Genomic DNA, 22,396 nt, shown 5'->3' with positions numbered 1-22,396 from the left:
AGTGGGCAAAAGTGTACAAAGATTCGACTGTTGAGAAGTGGAAGGTCATATTTTCAGATAGAGTCATTTCATTTACCAGTAAGGAAAAGTAAAATGAATCAAAGATTGTCTGCAGTAGACTTAAACAGACTTGGTAGCTAATGGGATTAATGTTTTTACGAGATAGTCCATTGCAGATTGTTGGAAGCAGGGAGGACTACCCACAGGTCAAAAAAGAAACAACTGTTGGCAAAGGCTATGCATAAAAAGTAGCTCCAGTGGGCAAAAGTGTACAAAGATTCGACTGTTGAGAAGTGGAAGGTCATATTTTCAGATAGAGTCATTTCTTTTTTTAAGGAGAGCGAGTACTCTATGTTCACAAATCAGTGACTGAGAAGACTTCTCCTGCTCTCATTCAACAAGCTCCTAAAATACCCAGCTAAAAAAATGTTCTCTGGTTGTTTTACAGATGACAGTTCAGGATCACTTGTACCTGGTGATGGTATAACAAAAAGTGACCAATACATAAAAATATTGGAGAAAACTGTGGTCACAGATTCAAAAAGACAAAGAGCTCATCTTTCAACAGGATCTTGCTCCATGACACACTTAAAAAAAAAAAAAAAAAAACTGAAAGAGTTCTTAAAAATCACAAAATCCAATTGCTTCAGCGGCCAGGTAACTCTCCTGACATTAACCCAACAGAAAATTTGTAAGCCATAGTAAAAAAGAGACTTAGAAAATTAAATTGTGATACAAAGGATAACTTAATACAATCCATTATAAGAGTATGGTTTCGAGATGCAGAAAAAAGAAAACCGTGTTCTAAGTTGGTAGAGTTCATACCTAAGCGAATTAATGAACTTATTCAGAACAGAGGAGCACATCAAAAATTATTAGGTAAAGTTGGAGTTTAACTTTTGTATTTATTTTCTTGTAAAACTAAAATTTTTCTTTAAAACGTGAGCGTTTGGATTAATTTGCTAGCTACTGTGTATATATATATATATATATATATACACACAATAAGATAATAATCAGGAATTTGCATAAAGATGTTATAATGTTTCCCATAAAGGGGATAAATGAAGGCCACCATATCTGTTTACCTTCAGTCAGCGTAAAAAGGGTTCACAGCTCTTCTTATATAACCACTGCATAAGGAATCTACTTTTAAAGTAGATATGTCAGTTTACATACCTATATTAGAGCAGGATAATAGTTAACGGAGGGAACCGTGTACCACAGTGATGGAATTTTACTCCATGAAATGGATTAAGCTAGAGATTTGTGGGTGGTGGTACACATAGTTGAAGTTCAGAGCAGATGTTGCTAAAATCTCTGCTTTAATTTAGTGTGTTCTATTTATTTAAGAACACACTAAATTAAAGCAGAGATAAAGAAGTTATCATTCCTCTTTATAAGGCCTTAATATGGCCATATCTGGATTACTCTCAGGTTATCATCTGGGCATCTGTGGGTTGAAAAGAAGACATATGATAGAAACATTTAAGTTACTAAAAGGGCTTTATAGGATTGATGTAGAGCAGTGTTTCTCAAAGTGTGATATGTGCTCCCCCCCCCCCCCCCAGAGGCAAGTAAAAAGTCTTTAGGAAGTTTTTTTTTTTTTAACTTATATTTTTGTTGCCATATGGTTGCAGATAAGTACAGGTTTATTCTATAATTAACTTTTCAACAACTAATCTTCAGAGTTCAAGCCTCTAGAAAAGCATACAACAGCGTCATATAGTGAGGACCTGTGTGGCACATCACCTAACATCTGCATGATCGTATGGCATCTGTTGATGTGCAATGAACAGATGGATGGATAACTAAAAAATATCAAGGAATTTTTAAGCAACATGTCCCTTGGCATGTATCAATTGACCTCTGTTAGTAGTGCATCTTAGCACTTCAATCACATTACAATTGTGATTCAGGTTGTTTACATTAGAAGTTTAAATTCAAATACTTTGAACCATGTGGTCTGAAATCTCTGCTAAATTTCATAATTTTTGTTTCTGCTGTATATATTGGACATTCACCAGGTAGGTCCTGAGAGATATCATGATATGATAAACAATTTTGTTGTGGCACAGCTACAGCAGCACATCTGTACACAGATTGATTCCATCATTTTCATGCAAGATGCCCCCTCCCCACTGCGTACATCGGTCGCTCTCTACATGAGGGTCTTTGAGAACACTTCATGGAAGATAGAGTGATTGCTCAAGTGTTTCCCACTGCATGGCTGCCTCCTTCACCTGATCTGATTCCCTGTGACTTCTGGCTCTGGGGATTTCTCAAAGAGAGGGTTTATTGGGACATCCCAATAACTTGCCAGAGATGAAAGACAGCATAACACAGCATGTGTGCAACATCAGCGACGACTAGCTGTATTCTGCCATTGAACACGCTGTGCAAAGAATGCAGTCTGTGGCATACTGGGAAGGGTAGCACACTGAACAGTACAGCATGTGAATGCATAATGGAAGTGAATAAAAATTAGTTATTCATGCTCATGTCACTTTTCTCCTTACACACACAGAAAAATTACTACATCTACATTTGGTTCATCATACAGTGCCCTGTGGTGGTGAATTTTGGAACTACTTTCTCTCTCTCTCTCTCAGATATCACTTCTGCAATGATGCATAACATATTCTTGCAAAGTTTTGCAGCATTTGGATCATTGGGTGGCACTCCACAAGGCCTTACAGGGATACTTTAATTCTAATCATCCTGTATATCATCAGAAACAAACAATACAGGGGCAGGGAAGTATATTTACATGCATTTCATCAGCACTGGTGGCTTTAATACTAAATGCAAAATCTAGAATCCTCTCTTTATGATCTAATCTAGCTCAAAATTTCATGTCACACTTAGCTGTATTTATTTGCTGTCTTTATCAAATTCTAATAACCACTCTGATCTTTATGATTATCTCTAAAAGCTGATTTAATGCAGTCTAATTAACAAAAAGTCATCTTTCTTGGGAACTTTGATGTTCATAACTCAAACCTACTTCCCTTCAGCACTTCCACTGATCAAGCTGAAAGAGATGCCAAAATAATTGTGGTTATTAATGATCCAATGCAAATTGTTCATCTACACACACTAGAATACCAGAGAATTCTCAACATTTTTAAAACAATCTGGATTCTTTCTTAACTAGCTCTCCTTTACTCTCCCTCTTTCTCTCTTACCCCTCTCGATCTTTTCTATTCCTCCTTTCCATGGATTTTGTTTCCATTATTGTATACCTTCTTCTTCTTTGAGTATCATCTCCTATCGGAGGTCGGCGACCACCTTGGCAAATTTTGAGCGATTTTCAGCTACTCTATGAGCAGTCTCTCAGAGTTCATACCAGTCCACTGTCTGATGTCTGCCAGCCAAGATTTTCTTTGTCTTCATTGTCCTTTTCTTCCATTTATCTTCCCTTTTATAATCAATTGAAGTATCTTATATTTTTCATTACGAAGTAGGTGACCAAGATATGCAGTTTTCCTTCTTTTTATGGTATCTAAAAGTTCACGTGATTTCACCATTTGTTCCAGTACTTCCTGATTGGGCGTTTTCGCTGTCCATGGAATTTTTAACATTCGCCTGTATAACCACATCTCAAAGGCTTCAAGTCTTTTTATCGATGTTGTTTCCAAGTTTCTGCACCATACAGCAGTACAGACTATACATAGCATTTAACCATGCGTACTCTGAGCTCTAAATTTAAACTGTGGTTACACAGTGTTGATTTCATCAAGAGAAAATTTTTTCTTGCCATTTCAATTCTAACTTTTATTTCCATTTCTGGATTGCAATCTTCATTTAACCGGCATCCGAGATATTTAAACTTTGCCACTCTTTCTATTTGTTTCCCATTTAAAGAAAGTGCTGAATTAAGAAGTGGTTTCTTGCTTATGACCATGAATTTAGTTTTGGTGATATTTATTTTTAATCCCATTGTTTTTCACTCTCTTCATTTATTAGTTCCAAAAGATTTTTGAAGATCCTGAATATTGTCAGCCAGAAGAGCTGTATCATCAGCATATATCGGATGATTTCACCGTTTACACTAATCTCTTCCTTTCTTCCTTCCAAGACTTCTTGAAACATGGCTTTTGAGTATATGTTAAAAAGAAGAGGTGACAGTACACATCCTTGCCTTACTCCTCGTTTGATGTTAATGGAGTCTGTAATAATGTCATCAACTTGAACAGATGCCTTTTGGTTCCAATATAAATTTTCAATGATCCTGATGTCTTACCATCTAATCCAATTCTTTTTAATAGTACAATCATTTTAGCATATTGGACTTTGTCAAATGCTTTTTCGAAGTCGATGAAGCAAATGAATATTTCCTTGTTTTGGTCAATACATTTTTGAAATAAGATCTGAGAACAGAAAAGACCCTCTCTTGTTACCAAGTCGTTTCTAAAGCCGAATTGAGTATCACTGATGGTGTCTTCACATTTTCTGTATATTCTTTTTTGCATTATTTTCAGAAACATTTTGAGAACGTGACTCATTAGCCTGATCATTCTATAGTGACCACTGCACACACCTTGATTCTTAGACAAAGTATGCCAGAACTATCCAGATTAAAAATTTAGCATATTTCAAGTGGTTCAAGTAAAAAATCCAAGCTTTACACCATACAGACCACTGCCTGCAACTTCAGTAAACAAAAATATAAGCCATCCAAATGTGACTTTTGAAAGGGCCAAACTGTTCAGCACATAAGCTTTCTCAGTTGCACTGAGGCACCATATGCACAAAAAGTGAGCCATCAACTGGAATCATTTCAGTTAATGAGAGCTGGGTAGCAATGGTGGGGAACAGAATACACCTTGCTCTGCTTATTAAGAACAAAGGTTACTGTGTTCTCTGGGAAGTTCAAAATGACCAGAAGTCTGGCTTTGATTAGGATGTCTTACTGATTCTGTGTTCAAGATTGTTGCATGTTCATCTCAAGGGTTGGCAAGAAATTCTTTACAGATACTAGCGTAATGCATGGTTGGTTCATTTGTGTCAATTTATGCAGATTTTCAATAGCTTCTACTATCCCATGAAAGAGAGCCTCTGTAGCTCAGTTGGTATAAACGAATCCCTTTGGTTGGAAAGGCCAGGGTTCGATTCCTGTCCATGATGTGAGGAACCTTTATCTGGTCTCTTTCAACTAAAGGTGAGTTAGCTGGTCTCATACGGAGCTATGGTTTTTTTTTTCACCTGGAAACTCAGGTTTTTCATCCTACAGAACAGACAAACTGGTCCCCGTAAACACACATGGACTTACAGCCATGAATACTCATGTCAATATGTGGAAGAGATAGGGTCCTCACCACATTTTGCAACACCCCTAGTTAACCATGAGTCACATCATGGTAGTCAACCTCCTAGATAGGAGATGGCAATTGAATGGGAATCCCTTACAAGCTGACAATGAATGTCACAGTGTCCACTTGAAATATCAACAATCTCTGAGTATTTATGGCCAGATCAGCTTTGAATTCTTTATATAATTCTGTCGATGATATGATACTAAATTCAACTAGTTGTGGCATTACTTTAGGAATGATTTATCCAGAATAAAGTTAATCTTCAAGAGTGATGCTGTTAGACCTTGAATTTATAGTATGCACAAATTTGAGCTTTCTTCAAGTCTCATCAGGTATTCTGGTCACTCGTTCAAAACAATAATCTAAAACATAATGATTCACAGAGCTCGGCAAATTCACTCGCATATGGCAAGCATATTTTGCCAGCTGCTTGAGTAGCAGCAGGCTGCAAAAATAATTTTTTTTTTTAATTTAATAAATAAAAAACAAAACTTTGTAAACAAAATATTTTTAAGAAACTAGAGATAAAGCACCACTTATAACTTGATGGAACTCCTATTAATTTACTGGGTCATATAATTAAAAACAGGGTCTTGGGTGAGTACATTTTTTTGTGTTGTGATTAGGGTTGAGCATAATTTATTGAGCCCTAATGATTAATATATTATTTTTCCAAATAAAGAGGAAAAATGTTAAATTCAGCATAAATTCTGAACATTTTTGGTCACACTTATAAAATTTAACCTGCCATGTCTATGCTATTCTAAATAATTAACTATTCTTTTAATGATTGTTCTGCAAATTTGAATCTCAGTTCTCATTAATAAAATAGAATTAAATGCATAACTTTACATTATCAAAGAGATAATTCATTATTTTCACCTTAACTGAAGTCCTCTGATGAGGGACAATTTTTTCTGGAATAACAATGGTATATTTTTCCTTTCCAGTTAGTCCAAGGGTTTGAGCATTCTCGCCATGAAGATACTGAAGAGGAATGATTCCCACTCCTACCAAATTACTGCGATGGATGCGTTCAAAACTTTCTGCTATGACAGCTCTGACGCCCTAAAAAAAGATTAAATTAGTTTGATCTCTTATCAATATCCATTTTGCTAGCTATTCTATAATGATTATATGCACAATTTTATTTTTAAATCAGAAATTTATTCATTTTTCATATTATAGCTGTATCAGAAAAATACTACTGTTAAATTCTGAATGAAAGAGAAATTATTCCATAATTATTTCATTCAGATTTAACAAGTAACAACATTCCCAGAGCTAATAGTAGTGCATCAGAGAACAGAGAACCAATTGTAAATTGCTGACAACGTTCATAACTTATGTATTTTTCTCTATCCTTTATACTGTTGTTAGTCATTGTTAAATTTACCAGAAGTTAAAAATATGTGAACCTTGTGTTAATGTGTGAGTATCTGAGTCATATTGCAAGCAAGATAATCAGATTAAGCATTGAAGACCTGAGGCAAACACGTGCACCAGAGTCGAGTTGCGTGCGGAAGTTTCTGGCGAAGGACGCTAGGAGAAGTTAGGTGCCGAGTGCAAAAAAAGTGGGGAGATCGTGATGTAGGAAGGTGAACAGCATGCCTCGGATATAGAGAGCTTGGCAGTGCCAGCTCAAGAACTTTTTTCTTTGTTCTATGGATTGGAGTTCCAGAATTCCCGAGGAAGGTTGCAGGAGCGTATGGACATGTCGTTAGGCAGCCCACCAGTCAAGCAGTAGTTCAGCGAGTATGGACCTTAGCCTTGCGGAAGATACAACGCAGAGCGACAAGTTATGCCAAACCACTTGATCCGATAGCAGCAAGCTAGAGTAGCTTACTTCAAAGGAGGCGAGTCGTGTCCAAGCCCACCAGTTGATTCTTTCAGATGAAATCAAGCAGACGCATGGTCAACGAGACGAAAGCACTCCAGAGACAAATAAGGAGAAGGCCAAGTGTTTCTACAATCCATGGTAATGTTAAATTTTGTTCTATTATGCTTTTGTAATAAGAGGGATAATTCGTGTTCGTGCAAGGAACTTTCTAGTTATTCAAGTTTCATTAATTGAAAGGACTCTAGAGCTTAAATAAGGAGAAAAAAGGGGAACCGTATGTTCTAGAAAAGAAAGTTGTATAAGAATATGTTAATGCTATATGGTGTACTTAGTCTGTTAATTCATTAGCCTCTGGAAATGGAAATTGCTGATTGGAATGTTTAGCTACTAGTTGAAGCTCTAATCTAGTTTCAATTGAGATTTTGAGGCATGTTATGAAATGTTAAGGGTGAGTTTGTACCACTTAATTAATTGAACTCAATCTGAAGGATAGTTGTGTTTCTAAGCTAGTAATTGTTGTTATCTGTAATATGTCTGATTTGATGAATAAATGTCTTTCATTTTATTAATCTAACAAGTTGCCAGATTTTGATCTCTTTGCACCGCTCATAAAAGTCAGAACCAATGTGGGAGTTAAGACATAAGAATAGCTATGACTGCAATGAAATATAGGTTTTGCAAAATTTAAGTACTTAACGAACTTATCAAGAAATTAGTTAATAGTGTACAATTCTGAGTATTAATTCTCTGATACTGAGTTATTCTCTTGTCTAGAATTTAGGATGGCGCAGCATCATAATATAAATTTTTCCTAAATCCGAAAAGAGATTAGCACCAGAAACGAAACAAAGGAATTGGTGCTACCCAAAGGCAATCCCTTTGTCTTCCAAACTTTGCACACTCTTCATTAGATTAATTGGCGGCCTAGAATTGAAAGTGCAACTGCGTACGATAACTAATGATAAAATAAACAAGCAGAAAATTATAACAAACCAGAGTAAGAAAAATATTACACTACTGAATTGTAAGAGAATACTGCATGATACAATAAGGACACATTTCACTTTTTTTTTTAATGTGAAACCCACCTACAAAAGGCTGTAAACCTAGAGTACTTTAGTATTAGTACCATGGGTGAGCTAAGAATTAGATAATCTGGAAACACTTACTCTAGAACAGCAGTTGCCAATCTTTTGGACCTCACGGACCACTAAACTCACAATTCTGAATCCGCAGACCACTAACATGAATTTTTTTAAAAAAGGTAGAAACATGTACAAAATAATGATCATAAAAGTTGCATTTTGTTAATATGAAATGCACTCGTTTATTTATAACAAAATTATTAGTGTGATATATGTTGCTGCTCGTTTGAAATAAGTTTATGAATTCTTGGCTCCAATGACGTCGCTGCAACACGGAGAGCCGTTTCTATTTCAAGTCGATAGCGGTACTTGTTTTTAATTGTGTAACAGATGAGAATGTCTTTTCACACAAATAGGTTGTTGCAAATGGAATCAAAATTTTGATGGCTTTTTCTCCATAAAAAGCGAATACCCACTTTTTACGGAGAGCCAAAAATGATATCTTGATGAGGACGAGTGGAATTTAACTTTGAGACTGACGTCAGATGATAGCTCGATTAGGCTTTCTTTTTCTTTCATGCTCAAATTGCTATGTTCAGTTTTTGCTGAAAATGGATCCATTATCCACATATTGCCATGTCTGGGGTCCTCTTCCTTTGGGTAATAACGGCCAAAAGATTCTATGAGCGACCTTAAGTGCTATCGAACAATGGTTATTACTTGTCGGTTGACATCCTGTTCTTTCATATACTCATCAAGATTTGGGAACATTTGCAGATCTTCTTCAGCCAACTGCATTTGCCACAGCAATATTTTCTTTTGTTGAAATGCATCCATTTTATGTCGCAGTGTGAACACGTCCATAAGCTGTCCTTGCAAGGGCGTGTTTAGCTTGTTTAACAATGAAAAAATATCTGCCAGGTATGCAAGCTTGGCTAATCAATCATCATCAGACAAATCTAGGAATTTCGATTTATTTTGTTGCTGGAAAAATAACTTGACTTCTTGGCGCAAGTCGAACAATTGGGTTAGTATTTTGCCTCTCAACAGCCATCTCACCTCAGCGTGAAGAAGGAGATAAAAATGCCTCAAATATTCAAGTATTGAGCGCTTTGTGCCGAATTTCATTTGCCACGACAACAAAAGCATCCCCCCCCCATGAAAATTGTCAGCGATCCTGTGTCGGTGTCCAAATTTCTCCATGGACCACCAAAAGTTTTCTGCAGACCAGAGATTGGCGACCTCTGCTCTAGAGCAGTGGTTCCCAAACTTTCTCAGACCGTGGCACTTGACCGCAAATTTCTTTCAAGGTACATCCATCAAGGTGCTGGAGTCTTGTGTAATTAACTGTAAATTTATAGTATTTTACAGTTTACACTACTTCAGCTATATTCAAATTCTATTACAACATATATTTTTATAGTAACACATGAAAAAAATGAAAAATTTGAGAGAGATTTTAAATGCTACTGCCTGAAGTAATAATGTTCATTTTTCTGATTTGTTTTAACTGTTTTAAGATTCCTTCAGATAAAAAAAGAACACTAAGTGCAATAAAGAAGAGGCTTGTTATTATATTCAAGCAAAAATTTGATGTGATTGAACAATATGAATGTGTTCTTCGAACTTCTAAAATAGAACATGATGTCAGAATGCCTGAACAACAGTACAGATTTTTTTAAAACGCTCTGCTAAACATACTGTTAAAATGATGCTAAAATATTCAAAAGACAAAAATAAATGGAATGATATTTAGAATTTTTTTGTTTATATTTTGCTCTCTATAACTTTGTTAACAATAAATTTAAATTATAAGTATATTCTTTTTATCCTTTACTATAATATTTCTTTAATAAACATATAATACCTACGTTTAAAATTTTTCATTTCCTATTTTCATTGAGCTGGACTAAATTACCATATTTTACATATATGTGCAAATTTAAATAATGCAACCACTTCGTGGGATTCATTATCTGCACTAATTAAGACCTATCCCATGAAATGGTCATATCATATTTTGGGAATAACATGACCAAAATGTTGAGCAATTAGTTTATCTTCAATCAAACATTTTACACTAACATGGTAGAATTCCTCCAAAATTTTGCCATAATGAATTCTGATCACCATGTAATAGTAAAGGAATGTAAAGAAGTTAGATTTCTTGTGAATGTTATTCTCATTAATTATAGGACCTAAAAATTATATATTAGTTTAATTCTTTATCCAAGTGTAATCAAACAAAGTTTGTGCGTGAAGTATCTTCAGGACTGGGGCAACTCGTGACAAAGGTGTCATCATCACTAAGTTCTAATCACTTTCCTTAGTATCCCATAATGCAAAGCACATCACCTTGCACTTAGTCCACCTTTGCCACGAGTTGCCCCAGTCCTTAGAAATACGAAAACCAAAATATGCATTCTGTGATTAGTAGAGATCCTATCAAAAGTGAACTACATAAACTAAACAAGTTATTAGATAAGACCATGTTTGCATATTAAGCAACTATCAAAAACTCTGAACATATCATGCAGAGTTTTCTAGAATCGATGGTACACCTAAACTACACAAAAATAATTATCCTCTTAGACCCATTATTGATTCCACAGACAATAAAATACCTGTAAAATTTCTAAATTTTTGTCTACCCTTCTCTCTTCTACCTGGTCATTATTTCTCAATAAAAAAACATTCTATAGAATTTCTCTCACAAATAAAGACAAAATTTGAATCTTCAGTTGTAACTGTGAGTTACAACACTGTAACCCTTTCATAAATATTCCTCATACTGAAAAATTAGAATTTTTATCCAAAGACTTTCCATCTAACATTATAGATTTGTCCTAAATCACTTCTGGATATTTCATAGAAAGATGAACCCTACAAACAGGTTGAAGGAACTGTGATAAGCTTAATTACCTATATTACTAAGTTTGGCTAATTTTTATTTATTTTTATGATAATCCTATACATTAGAGGTTATATAGTAAGTTAGTACCATGGAGGGGTGAGAAGGAAGTTTTTTACATTTAGTTTGAAGAGCTGTAGATTGGATTCTGTTGGAAACACATAAGACGAGAGACTGTTCCAGAGGGCAGCAGTAGAGGGGATAAATGAGAAGGAGAAATTTGTTCTGTGAGTTTGGAGTTGAAAGGGGTGTTGAATTTATGCCACTTCAACAATTGATTGTGGCATATACAGAAGATGGAAGCAGCAGAAACTCTATGCCTTTGTATGAGTGGGTGGAATAAATTTGTGAGAGGTGGATCATTAATCAACTTAATTGCTCTCTTTTCTATCGAGTCAAGTATTTTAGTTCTTAGGGGCACTGTCTGAAATGCGAGAATAGTATTCAATGGTTAGGCAGATATGTATAAAGTAAATAACTGTTCAGAGGTAAAGTGCCTTATTAAGCACAGTTTTCCCATATCTTCCATAAAGAGAACCACATCTTCTTGCAGTCTTAGTCTTCAAAAATCTCTATACAAGATAAAAAAATTAGGATTTCTCTTTCAGCAAAGTGAAAGAGAAATCCTAATTTTTTGATGCCAGAAGAGGTTGGAGGATAGAGTAATTCTAAGAAGAAAGATCTCATCTTGTATAGAGATTTTTGAAGACTAAGACTGCAAGAAGATGGTTCTCTTTATGGAAGATACGGGAGAATTGTGTTTTGCTACGATGAAGTGGTTTGTGCAGTATAATTTGTCAAATGAAAAGAAGAAAATGTGAAATATCTCAAAGTCTTGGTGATATCAACAGTGACCACTTGAGATTGACCAAATTTTTCCATGGTGTTTGTCCAGAGATGAGTAACATATGTAAGTAGATTCCATGTTAATTGATAGTGGTAGAACCCATCATTTATTAGTTGAGCACTTTCAAGGTAGCATAGGAGTTGAATGTTGATGGTTCTCTTCACTTAATTGTATGGGAACTAATTTCCATGCTGTGGGATAGACACTAGTGGAATATGAAAGAATAAAAAGACAACACAGAATGGGAGTTAACTCTAAAGCACATGCCTTATGATTGGAGAAATGTCACCATTTCCAAGAGACTTCTTTGTATATAATTTGGATGGAATTTTTCTTATTTCTTTCTGTCACAAAGTCAAGGAGGGTATTGTGTGGCAAGTGTCTGGAATGGTTAGGAACATTTGCCAGGGTCAACCATGCAGGAATTAGAGGAGACAGAAGGTTGTTTGTTTCTGTGGGTGATGATGCAACAGTATCATCTGCGTGTAACAGTCATGAGAGCAGTGGACAGAAGTTACAGCCCAATTTGGAATGCCATGAAGAAAGAATCTTAACTCTTGATCCTACACCTTCTCTCTGGCTACTATGTTATGCAGATGGCATTTTTCCTATTTAGAGTGGTAGTGAACTGGAGCTACTTAAAATTTCCTTCTACATCCTTGAATCACATTTTCTCTAAAGAAAGAATATCAGAAGAAGTATCTTTTTTGGACTTATTCATCATAAACGAATATGATGGATGACTTTCAACTTTTGTCTACTGTAAACCAACTTTTATGGATCACTGCAATCTTATTTCATCTGCACTCCATCCATCTCAAAAATATAAATTCTATATAAAATATATAGAATTATAAAATCTTTAGCATCTAAAGAACATCAAATTTTCTCCTGTGAAATATTTCTTCACAAGGAATTGGAAATTATAAAGCAAATGATCCTATTATATGGTTATAATCCAAGAATTCACATAAAATCATTGACAATTTCTGCCAACATCATCTAAAGGAAGGCCGAACTCCTATTTCTTATATTAAAGGCATTTCTGAACATATGTCAAAATTTTTAAGGAAATTCTAACTCACTGCCACTGCCACAAACCCATCAACCAAATCTGCAATCTCTTATCTTCACTAAAAAGACAGACTGTCACCTATCCTGCTGCCTGGTGTTTACCAAATTTCATGCTCTTGAAACTTATTTTGGTCAAACAGGAAGATCAACCAAAAAATGTATTTCGGAACACAGCCATATCCAGCTTATCAAATTTCCTAAATCTGGCCTGGTTAAATATTTAATCGACAACACTAGCCAAAGGATCTAATGGGATAAGACCAAATTTTTTCATAACTCTACTTATAAATAACTTGAACATTTATTCAAACAAAGTGCTGAAGCCTTACTACATCAGCATAACTTAAATCATAATGACTTTCTATTCCAAAGTTAGAGAAATTTTGATTTTATTAAATTTTTTTAATAACTCTAGCTACTATGTGACTGCATGTTTATAAGGATTCTATTGTAACACAAACATTTTTCTGTTCTTTTGTTTGTATCAAAATTTCCATTATTTCTGAAGATATTGTAATGAAATATATGATTAGTATTTTTTTTTTTTTTTTACTGTGACATACATGTTTTGCTTAAATACGGAAGTCTCATAACTGTCTATACAAGAACATAAAATGAAGTGGAAAGAAATTTCAGAAAGAGGGGGTTATGGTAAGAGGTAAAGCTAAAATGTAGGGAGAGAAGGAGGACTACATCCTTTTGCTCCAACAAACCTGCTGACTCTTGAAAAAAAAAAAGATGCAGTTTCCCTTACCACCTACCTGTATTCTAACCATAAATCCCCTCCCTTTAAGTATACACACACATTCTTCACTTGTCCCTCTGCTAAGCCTCTTTCTGAAATTTCTTTGCAGTTTATTCAATACCACATCATGTGGATAAGCATCCAATTTTGACAATCTGCACGATGAATACCCCTAATCCAATATCTCATCTTCATCAATAATGGTTTAATTTCGTACTTATGCTTACTTCTTTGAGATAATACACTACTAACCTTCAAATTAAATTAAGCATTTAATGTTTTATATTGTTAAAAAAACATACCAAGAGATAAGGACCCTTAGCAGCCCAATCACGAGATGATCCACAGCCATAATCTTTACCAGCTAAAATAATTAATGATGTCCCTTCTTTACTATATCTTTCAGCTGCATCAAATATATCCATCTGGAAAGGAATGAATTTTTAATTTAATTTACTCAACATAACTGAGTATGAAATGTGATAAAATTAGAATTCATAGAACCTATTGATCAGTAATTACAGATCAACAAAGAATCTAATTATGGAATTAAAATTAATTAATATCAGCACTACATCAGGAAAATAACTACTAATATTAGTGTAGAACTTCGAGAGCCCATGAAATGAAATCAAATGAGGTCTACATCTCTTCAAAAGTAAAATCATCCTTTCAGTGCATTATATCAAAACAGACCAGGATACATTCATGTGTTATATCTGTAAATCACTTGAGATCTGGAAACAAGTTCCTTCATTTCGTGGAAACAATTGAATGGTTGTTTTAGCTTATGCTAAAGCAACTAAAGCTATGGGGAAAGTGTATTATGTGTAATATGCAGGTTTTGCAAGATAAAAAGCCCTGCAGCTTCTCATGAGACTGGCTAACTCACCTTTAGTTGAAAAGGGCATAATAGGGTTCTCTTGTATTATGACAAGAAATGCATATATTTTTTCAACCTAGTTGTACTCACCACTGTAATAAAGAACTTTTGTGGCATAAATAGCATAGCCCCCCCCCACCTCAATTAAATTATTCTGATAAAAATTATAAAAATTGATGCGATCTGAATATACAACTCCTCTACCTAGCAGATGATGATGTTAATTGAAAGGGAGATGGTAAATCCATTTTATTTTATAGCCAGGTACAAAACTCGGATCGAAATCCATCAAAGTCCTAGAGTTTCATGCCGAAAAAATTACCATCTCCCTTTCAATTAACTTACATAGCCGGTAAAGCATAGTAATAATAGATGATGATGTTATTAAATATGCTACAGAGATATTAAACTTGCAAAATTAACTGTTTATACAGACCAGTATTTTCCAAACATGCTTTCAGTTCATTTCAAAATAATTCATTAATCTTCTAAAATAATCTTTATTTTTGAGAACTTCTCTTGATGTGAATTAAAAAAAAAAATCTGACACACTAAAAAAAATTGTTGATGCAAACAGTTAAGACAACAATAATCCATATTTTTACCTCTAAGTTTTTTGTGCATTTTCTCACAGATGATGATGATGTGCTATACATTTTCTAACTTCTCATGCATGGAGTTTATATGTATATAAACTGCACACATTAAAATTTCAGCATCGCAGGAATGCTGTAGTGCTGTAGGAGATTACAACATTCCATCACCACATCCATAGAGAGCACCAGTTAGAGCTGTTAGGTGCCTGTCTTTTACAATCACTCAGTGTTTGCCTTCCTGCTAGTTGCCCACATTCACATGCTCAATGTCTCTTTGTACTTATGAAAATGCCTTGGCTTATTAATCTAATTAGCTAAATAAATTCAGTTAGTTAATTAATAGCTTTAGACATTTTTTTAATCTGTTTTTTCCAACATGAGTGCTACCAGCTTCATAGTTCAACATCAACCCATTCTGACCGATGCTTAGCAACCTCCAAGAACAAGAGTGCATGGTCACTTTCCCCCAGCTGGAGTAAGAAAGTACCTTGGTTATCATGAGATCCAGCACTCTCAAACCCTGGTCCCCTCCATGACTTATTCTTTCAGGTAATTATCCATTAGCAACTATAAATTCCACTTCCATCTTACCATGGTACTTGGCCTGCATTCATGCTAATCTTCCGATGCATGGACTCGACATCTCCCTGTGCACCCCTCTCATCTATAGCAGCAACCAATAATGTATTTTGTTCTACTGGCACCAGATAGTCTCAAATGACCCATCTCCCCCAAACCTATAATCTTCTTTAACTTCTAATTTTTGGTTGAAGTTCTTTAAGTATCATCAACAATATCCCACCTCCTGTCCTTTACATTTATCCCTGTAACTATATCATTTTTTGTCAACCAGTTCTCACTGATGACAATTTTTTGCCCAAGTCAAGCTGGCCAATGCTATAAATGTCTCTCCTTTATTTTTGATACCTCTGGCATTCATGTGCATGCATTTAGGCCTGTGAACAGTGGCATGCTGCAGGGTTCTGTTCTTGGATGCTACTGTTTAATTTGTTCATTAACGATATCAGAAAGGATCTGAGAGGAACTGTTCAATTATTTGCTCATTATGCAAAGTTGGGTAGAGCAATAGTTATTACAGATGATGTCAAAATTTTGCAAGATGATTTGGATAGATTGGAAGACTGGGCAAAGAGGAATGGATATCAGTTTAATGTAGCAAAGTGTAAGGTTATGCATTTTGGGGTGAAAAGATACCACATTGGTGGAACTATATTCCAGGAAACTGACAAAGCAACAGACGTGGGAATGTTAGTGGATAGGAATTTAAAGTTTAAGGGGCACATAGCAAAAGTGGCTAAAGCTGAAGAATACTTTGACATGCAAAAATAAGCAGGCTATTGTTGCTCTTTACTCAGCCTTGATAAGACCCCATCTTGACTACTGTGAGCAGATCTGAGTACCAGGGTTTCTTGGTGATGTGGAGAGGATCCAGAGGCAAGTGATCAAGATGATAGCAGGTCTATAGAATGAACCTTACGAGAACCAATCGAAGATTTGTGGGTGTGGAAAAGGGGGTGATATGATTGAGACAAATTACTGAAGGGTTTTTACATGATTAATTCAGAGGAAAATTTTCAGAACAAGTTTGGTGGTGGAAGAACTAGGGGCCATCCATGGAAACTAAGTAAGTGTAGTTAACAAGGGTGTTAAAACTAGGTTTTTTGCTTGGAGAGTAGTGAATGAGTGGAATAGGTTGCCAGAGTCTGTTGTGGGTGCGATGACTGTGAATGAATTCAAAACAAAGTATGATAGATACTGTACAAATGTTGGATAGTTCTAGACATGATGTTTAGGGCCTAACTTGATGAGTCTAAGGACACCTTAGAGTTGCCAATAATAATAATAATGATAATTTCAATATTGCATTCTACCCACAGTTACCTTTGTGTATATCATTCCGAATTTTGGATTTGAAACCTGTGAAACTGCATTCAGCATTGCATAATCATTTCTGTAAACATTCTCATTTGTCTCAAGGATGGGTGAATCCCCACTTGACCGCATCCTCTCTAATACTTCAGGTTTCCTTGATTTTCACTGTCCAACTCTCAGTGAATAACATTCTCTCCAGACATCTAACTTCAAAACCATTCTTCTGCTATCATTTAGCAAAACTCCTCCTTCATCCTGTTTCTTTTGTCCTTTTGAATGCAACTACTCCAGATGTCTAAAATATTCGTATTAGATTTTACCACTTCTATTTTTTTTTTTTTTTTTTTTTTTTTACAGTTCTCTCCTCCATTTTGAAACTTTTACTATAGCCTCTTATGCCATTTTGCACCTTGCTGATATTTATCTTCTATTTTCCTTAACTCTTCTTTTGACTATTGTTTAGCCACCTTTAAAAATCAATTTCTCCCCCATTTTCCTGTATGTTCACTAAGGATGCATGCCAACTTATTTGATAGGAATTTGTAGTATCATTTTTATTTCATGGGACTGCCTCTAACTTCTTGAGTCTGCTATAATGTTCTAGTTTTTCTATTCTTGCAACCAATTTTACCATACTCTTCCCTGTCTGACTTAAAGCTTTCTTCAAAATTTGCAACGGGTGATCTGAGGTTTAGTTTTTTCCAAATGTTTCTATAGTTGAGTCTATATTTCACATCTAAAAGCTGCTGGTATTTGATTAATTATTGATTATTATTTTTTTTTTTTATAGCAACGTGCCATTAATGGTTAAGGAGTAAAAGATCAGAAGATGAAACAGAATGCAAAAGAGATATATTTTAGAGAGAAGTCAGAAAAAGCAATAATGGAAAATATTTAATTTAGAATATGATATATATATATATATATATATATATATATATATATATATATATATATATATATATATATATATATATATATATATATGTAGAAAGTATTTTTACCTTGGGTATAAATATGTTAAAGATACCAAGCAATTTTAAACCTGGTTTTACTCCATTTCCCAAGTAAGCAAACAGACTAAAAGTCAAGTTTGCGCCTGCAATTGATGCAAGTCTAACTGATCCCACAGGTAGTGCAGGACCAGGGCAACTCGTGGCAAAGGTGGAACAAGCTCCGATCACTAATCTTAATATTTACCCTTAATGCCAAAACACATCTCCAAGAAGGGGATGTATGATGTTTTGTATTAAAGGCAAGGGGCCACTACCCAGACCGGTTTCGACCTTTATTGAGGTCTCGTCAGTGGGAGCTAGGCTTAGAAATACCAAGATTTAGTAATACAGAGCTTGTAAGTATTTCGCCAAAACAAGTTACCATAAGGTGTTTTAACCTTATTAAATAAAAATCTCTGGAGGAGATATAAATGTAGAAAGTATTTTTACCTTGGGTATAAATATGTTAAATATATATATATATATATATATACAGGGTGTTCGGGATAAATTTGACAGTTTCGTAAGGAAAAAGAAAATCTTCTTTGTATCTATTAAATTTAATGAATTGACAAAAAAACATTACAGGCAGAGTTAATTACAATACTATCAACAAGATTTACTCAAAATAACCACCATTAGCATCAATCACAGCTTCAATTCTGCTTCGGAACCTCGAACAAGCTGATGCTACAGTCTCCCTGGGAAGGGCCGCAAAAACTGTTTTAATTTTATCCATTAACTGGGCTTTTGTATTACTGGAAGTGCGATTGGTGTCTTTTTCATCTGCGCCCCATACAAAATAATCCATGGGGTTAAGGTCTGGGGAGTTTGGAGGCCAAACATTTGGACTGGTGAAGTCGTAGAAATTTTCAGACAACCATTTTTGACTTTTCCCAGAGGTGTGGCAAGGGGCCGAATCCTGCTGCCATACATACGGCCTACCATTGGCTACTCTTGTTATCCAGGGCTTGACTACAGTTAGCAACTCCACGAACAAAGCCCGAATTCCAATGCCAGGGTTCTTCAACACCTGTTCCTGCAGATTTGCGAGGAATTCTGCTGTACGAACGCAATCAGATCGTCTGCTAGGGATCTTTCTTCTTGCTACATCCTCGTAGTCACCATTGCAAGTCTCTAGTTCATGCCTGATTGTTTTTACTGTATTCAGGGAGAATTGGGCAGCAGTCGTAATATCCTTATTTTGATGGCGGGCACGAATCATCATGATACAAGTTATTCTCTTCCATGATTCAGGTGGGTTCCAGCTATCCATCCTTTCTGACATCTTGTATATGAATGAAGAAGGGTCCAAACTTTTAAATGAAGAGAAGTGTGTGTTAATACATGTAACTTACGGAAAAATATAATTAAATATAAATATGTCAAATTTATCCCGAACACCCTGTATATATATATATATATATATATATATATATATATATATATATAGTAGCATCTATAACTCCCTGTTTAAATTGTGCTTCCCATTTACTCTCTATTTAAAATTATCTGCCATTTATATAACATCTGTTATTTAAACATCTCTCTCTCTCTCTCTCTCTCTCTCTTGTTTAGTCTTTGTCTTGGTAACACCAATCATGTCAACATGGCAGTTCTGCACTGCCCTCTTTCCAACTTCAGTTCTGCTGAGTTTTAGGTTGCTCATGTAACTGGGCGAAATCTCATGTTTGGATCCCAATTTCCCAGAAAATATAGCAAAAAATAGGAACATTAACCAGCATAATGAAATCAATAATTACTAACTATGGAATAACTTTAGCAAAATTTTTTTACTACATTAGTATCTAGAGTATCTTCAGTATGACTTTCAAATTAGACAAGTAGCAGAGATAACCAGAAGACTCAGCAATGACATTACAAAGAGTGGCATAGTCTATAATAAATTTAGTTTAATTCTTTATCCAAGTGTAAGCAAACAAAGTTTGCGCCTGAAGTATCTTCAGGACTGAGGCAACTCGTAGTAAGAGGGAACCAAGCTCTCATTACTCCTTGTCTCAGCATCTCCTTACGGACCTGTATAATGGTATGCATTAAGGGAAGGACCACTACCCAGACCGGTTTTGACCTTTATTGAGGTCTCGTTAGTGGGAGCCAGACCCAGAAGTGGTGATACTAAGACAGAAGCAACGGAGAGATCATATTTACTGATACGAGTCGCCAAAAGGTGTACCACCTTATTATTAAATTACTCTGGATTTAGAGAAAGATGTTGGAAGTTTATTTTCCACTTGGTTAGGCTATAATAAATTTAGTTTAATCCTTTATCCAAGTGTAAGCAAACAAAGTTTGCACCTGAAGTATCTTCAGGACTGAGGCAGTAAAGGTTCTCTTAATGAAGGTTCTCGTAGTAAAGGTTCTCTTAATGAATAGCATTATACATGTCTGCAAGGAGATGTGCTTTTGCATTATGGGAGATACTGAGACAAGGAGTGATGAGAGCTTGGTCCACCTTTACTATGAGTTGCCTCAGTCCTGAAGATACTTCAGGTACAAACCTTGTTTGCTTACACTTGGATAACGGATTAAACTAAATTTATTATATCTAACCAAGTGGAAAATAAACGTCCAACAAGTGGCATAGTCTAAAATACGCTAAGGTCGTATCTGCATAAACTGAAACAACAAGTGAATTATTAATTCTAAAAAAAAATGACAGACTACAGAATGTGTGAAGAAGAGCCATTTCCCATAGGACAGAAAAACTTCAGCCCATAATTTCTGTTCAGATTTGGATGGTGAAGCAAGGTTTCAGAACTTTCTTTGTATGGAATTTAACATATATAGAGGCTGATAACTTCACATCAATTATCTTAGTATCCCATAATGCAATGAACATATCCTTATGGACATGTATAATGCTGTGCATTATGGGAAGGGTCACTATCCAGACTGATTATGGTCTTTATTGAGGTCTCACAAGTGGGAACCAGACCCAGAAATGATACCAAGGTTGAAGTAATGAAGAAGTCACATTTCCATATAGAAGTAGTCAAAAAGGTGTCACACCTTTATATACTAAGGTAACTGGTGTGAAGTCATCAGCCTCTATATACAAGTAGCCCAGTTGTTGAAATTACTTCGCATGCATAAACAAACTTTGTTTGTTTATGCTTGGATAAAGGATGAAACCAAAAATATAATTTCTTGGCAACTTTAATTTATAGTATAACCGAGTGAAAAAACTTTCAACAACTCAAGGACTACAAGGGAATATATTATGTATGTTAATTGCATGTATTCTAATGGCTGGTTTGCCTGCTCTGAGGGATGCAAAACCCAAGTTTCCTGGGGAAAAAAAAAAAAAATCTCCGTTTGAGAGACCAGCTAACTCACCTTCAGTTGAAAACACCTGATAAAGGTCATTTGCGCCCTAGACGGGATTTGAACCCAAGTTCTTTCCAACCAAAGGGCATTGTCAAAACCGACTGAGCTATGGAGGCTCAGTGTAATATAAGTTTCAAAAGTGCTAGATATCATATGACATATACCAGCAAAGGCTGGGTACTCAAAAGTAAGTTTGAGCGCGGTTAGTAGTTGGAAGGGGGCCCAATCATTCGATGCTGTTGGCACACTCTCTCGATGATGAGTCTTTGGACTCCCTGGAGGTGTCAAATAATAATAATTATGATAATATTGTTTATTATTAATCTGATCACATCATGAAAATGGAATGATTATTACAGAAAATGAACTGGAGTACATAATCTTCTTAAGTAACAGTTTTAAATACTTTATCATTTTATTTTATATTACTATTACTGGTATTATCACTATATGCACATCTCCATGGTGAAGGCATTGTAGGATATGTCCACCCTACCCATTATATTCACAACACCTATAATGCCTCTCCTTAAACTCATTGACAGAGTACTCATAACTATCTCTAGCAACCCATTCCACTAATTCATCATTCCCCAAGAAAAATATCTAGTCTTCATTCTCTTACTAACCACATTCTTACTGGACTTTCAGGATGACTCCTTGTTTTCTATCCTGTAAAGAAAAATTTCTTGATCTAAAATGTCTTTATAATATCCCTAGGACCTCCCCAGTACTTCCTGGCCCTAAGAAACTTAGGTGACCCAATTTGTGCATAGTAATCCAGATGTGTATTACAAAACCTTATCATGAGGAGTAATAGCCTCTTTATCCCTACTGGTCAGCACATGTTTCTTAATATCC

General features: G+C 35.3%; 1 protein-coding gene across 4 annotated transcripts in view; it reads right to left on the bottom strand.

The window, feature by feature from the left end:
- LOC150098931 (cytoplasmic aconitate hydratase-like) overlaps positions 1 to 22,396 on the bottom strand; it is a 373,379-nt gene that overhangs the window by 11,424 nt on the left and 339,559 nt on the right. For all 4 annotated transcript variants that reach the window (XM_090405009.1, XM_090405006.1, XM_090405010.1 and 1 more), the window contains 2 exons: positions 14,123 to 14,245; positions 6,201 to 6,386 (listed from right to left, as the gene is read on the bottom strand). In XM_090405009.1, coding sequence (XP_090261135.1) covers positions 6,201 to 6,386; positions 14,123 to 14,245 — 309 coding nt within the window. The remainder of the gene's footprint in view (positions 1 to 6,200; positions 6,387 to 14,122; positions 14,246 to 22,396) is intronic.

This window comes from Typopeltis vanoorti, chromosome 15 (genome assembly GCF_054136105.1).
Source record: "Typopeltis vanoorti isolate ZY-2024b chromosome 15, IOZ_Tvanoo_1.0, whole genome shotgun sequence".
In the NCBI taxonomy this organism is placed as follows: domain Eukaryota; kingdom Metazoa; phylum Arthropoda; class Arachnida; order Uropygi; family Thelyphonidae; genus Typopeltis; species Typopeltis vanoorti.
Note: the sequence above shows the minus strand (reverse complement) of the source record. Positions and strands in the feature narration are given on the sequence as shown.